General features: G+C 40.1%; 1 protein-coding gene across 1 annotated transcript; it reads right to left on the reverse strand.

Moving 5' to 3' along the window:
* Positions 1 to 437: 437 nt before the first annotated feature.
* On the reverse strand, positions 438 to 1,271 carry LOC122025677 (cell division cycle protein 48 homolog). The gene is made up of 2 exons (XM_042584515.1): positions 931 to 1,271; positions 438 to 852 (listed from the first exon to the last, which is right to left on the reverse strand). Exons 1-2 carry the CDS (start codon positions 946 to 948, stop codon positions 595 to 597), a joined length of 276 nt encoding a protein of 91 aa, XP_042440449.1. The 5' UTR covers positions 949 to 1,271; the 3' UTR covers positions 438 to 594.
* Positions 1,272 to 3,328: the final 2,057 nt, after the last annotated feature.

The raw sequence follows: 3,328 nt of genomic DNA on the forward strand, positions 1-3,328 counted from the left end.
TCTGCTAAGATATTATGTCCGATCGGACTTTATGTTAGGGGTTCATTTTGCACTCGGCCACTATACTTGAATATAGAGTTCAATCCAACTAGATGATGTACCTAGTGTGTCTGATCGGCCTTTTTGTCTGATCAGCTAGAGCACTCAACAGTGGCACTGGACTTATTTCGACAAAGCATCGATACAACCCGAGAATTGACCTCTTCTTAACTTTGACTGTCACATCAACTAACTTTCTTGATGTTGAACCCAACTTTGGAGGTCCCACCTTACTCACCGTATCAATCTAAAAAATATTAACTCCAAAATTCTAGTCCAAGTTCAAATACATCCGGGAAGAAACAAAGAATTTGTTGGCTATTTATTTTGCTTTTGAAAGAAATAGACATTGGCTTCTGAAAGGAAACACAAGTTGCCATTTGGAAATTCACGGTTCATGAGTACAATATTGTTGTATTCATAATATTCCAATACAAAGATTTCTAAATGTTCAAAAAAATCCTGGTTGGTTTCTCATTTACAAACCCTCCTTCTTACAACCACTTCCAAAGGTGCCACATGAATAATCATAATCCAAAAATAAATTGATTATAATTAAATGTACCAAAGCAAAAAATTTACAGTTTCACGGAGGACAGATGGGTTACTCGTCTCCAAAGCAGTCTTAAAATGCCCGTTTGTAACAGCCAAAGAGTTAAGAATCTCAGCATCAATGAATTCATCCTCTAGATCAATTATGTCCATCTTCTCACCCATACACTGAAGAGCAGCTTCAGTGCACAGAACTGCAAGGTCAGCACCAACACGTCCATGAGTGTCCTTTGCAATTCTTTCCACATCAACCTGCATTACCTAAATCAAACTACATTACATCAATATTTACTGCCACATAAATTGGACAAGTACTAGCATTGGGCAATGGTTGCATACATTATCAGATAGCTTCATGTTCTTAGTAATCCCTGTCCCTTCGGATGGATCTAGTGGCTAGCATATGAGGTGTTGTCACCATGAAATCTGGGGTTCGAATCTCGGCAAAACTGAGATACATGCCTCTCTTATGTGCTAGTCACTATTCTAAAAGCTAATAGCCACTCGTGATTTACCTCCTCCGTGTTAATCTTGAGACAGATTGACGGAAATACTGGGATGAACGTATTCACTTTTTACTATCATGTCCTTAGTAACCCCAATGACAATTACATGAGCACGAGATTTCAACCCGCCCATTAGTGTCAACAATTGAGACACTATGCGACTATCGACTTCCCCATGGGTTCTCTCTCTCTTGGGAGCAATGGAATCAATTTAATGTGGTTAAGCAGTAGACACAGCAGTCACCTGGAGGTGATCGCCGACGGCGGCTGAGCACCAAAGTCAGGTTCTTATGGAACCGCTCCGAAAGCAGAGGAGAAGCAGCTGCCTCTGCCCGATGAATTTGCAGAGGCTAGCGGCAGAAGCGGAGTGGTGGTGCCGGATGAGGGAGGTGCTGCTTCACCAGTCGACGGGCGAGTTCCTGAAGCACTTCGGGTAGAACTGGATATCGGAGAGCATTTGATCCACCGTGCCTATGCTATGCTTTCCGATCTTCTCGGACCAGCCGAAGAACATAAAGCTGGTGCTGGTCACCGACATTGGCAGTGGCGTCGGCGAGTTTCAGTAGGCAACAGGTGGCGAAGGCCATCGAGGGATTGATGGGAGGTGAGATTGGGAGGAAGGTGAGGAAGGAGAAGGTGGAGGTGAGGAAAGCGGTGGAGATGGCGGTGGCGCAGCCAATGGCTTCGTCTTACAAGAACTAGGACCGGTTCGCCGTGGAGGTGCCGGTAGGAATGGCAACGGACGGAGAGGTTGGCCATCCCATCCATGTCCCCGAATTTTTTCTCCACTCCATCCTTAGTTTTTTCGGATTTAAACCCAAAATATCGAGATCAAATACTCATTCCAGTCTCCATCTTCAAATTAAGTTTTTACTATTATTATTTTACTATTAATATTAATATTTTAATTTTTTTTAATATTAATATTATTATTAATATTTTAATAATAATAATAATAATATAATAATAATAATAATAATAATATTATTATTATTATTATTATTATTATTATTTTTGGGACGAGTTGGATGACAATATCTTATATCCACCCTATTTCTAAAAAATTCATTAAATCCATACTTATTTCTGAATAAATTGAAGACCTCATCCCTAGTTTAAGTTTTTCTTAAGAAAAGACACAATTGATCTACTGCGTAAGTAGTCATTCAACTAATAGGAATAAACTTTAATTTCTCGAAACTCAGTTTAGCTTCATTGCTAATTAGAACTTACGCAATACCAACTTATATGTATATTTTCTTATTTTCAATATTTTCATAATATTATATTGAAGTTCAATATTTTATAAATTTTCTTACATATTTAAAAGAATTTAAATAAATCATCCTAATTTTAATCATCATAAAATATATTATATCTATTGCTTTAAGCACAAATCAGGTTTTATTACTCTTTCACTATTATTTTCACTGTTTGTGTTTGTTGGGACCTTGAAGTCCGCTAGAGAGGGTGAATAACATCTCATCCAAATCGATCGCTTCTTCCTATATTGTTTAGTTACGTGATGGAAATACAAATAAACAAGTAGAAAGCTAATCTAAATGTAAGACAAGAAATGCAAACCAAGCTACACGATCATTTAACGTGGTTCTGAGATTAGGGCTCCTACTCCACGGTTGTCCATAAGGTGGACGATCTCGATCCGTCGGTGGATGACTCCCAGACAAGCTCCGGCTAGGGCACAGTATTGCCCTTGTGGGTGGAGAAATCTCATCACAACTCTCACAAGAACACTTGAGACGCTAGGGCACATGTAGACTACTAATAGGGGTTAACCACCTCTATTTCGCCAAACTTAACCAAACTTCCAATGCTTGGTTATATAGGCCACGAGTTGGAAAATCCTGTCTACCAATTGACTGCTAAAACCATCAGTCGACTGCCCTATGTGGAGATTCGACCGTTACAACCCAACGGCTATATACCAGTCGACTGATAATTCCATCAGTCGACTGCTCCATACTAACCGAACGAACAGAAACATTCTGTTCGTGCCCAGTCGACTGATAAAAACACCAGTTGACTGCTACAGTAACGCTAAAGTACCGCTACAGTACTTCTACAATACGCTACAGTGACATTACAATGCTGCTACAGTACCCTAATCCTAAGATTTAACCCCCGAGTACATTCACTCAGCACTCGTCCTCGCCCGACCAACCTAGACCTAGCCTTCTAGCCTCCTCCATCAACCTTGCGTCCCTCGGATG

This window comes from Zingiber officinale, chromosome 9B, assembly GCF_018446385.1.
Source record: "Zingiber officinale cultivar Zhangliang chromosome 9B, Zo_v1.1, whole genome shotgun sequence".
NCBI lineage: Eukaryota > Viridiplantae > Streptophyta > Magnoliopsida > Zingiberales > Zingiberaceae > Zingiber > Zingiber officinale.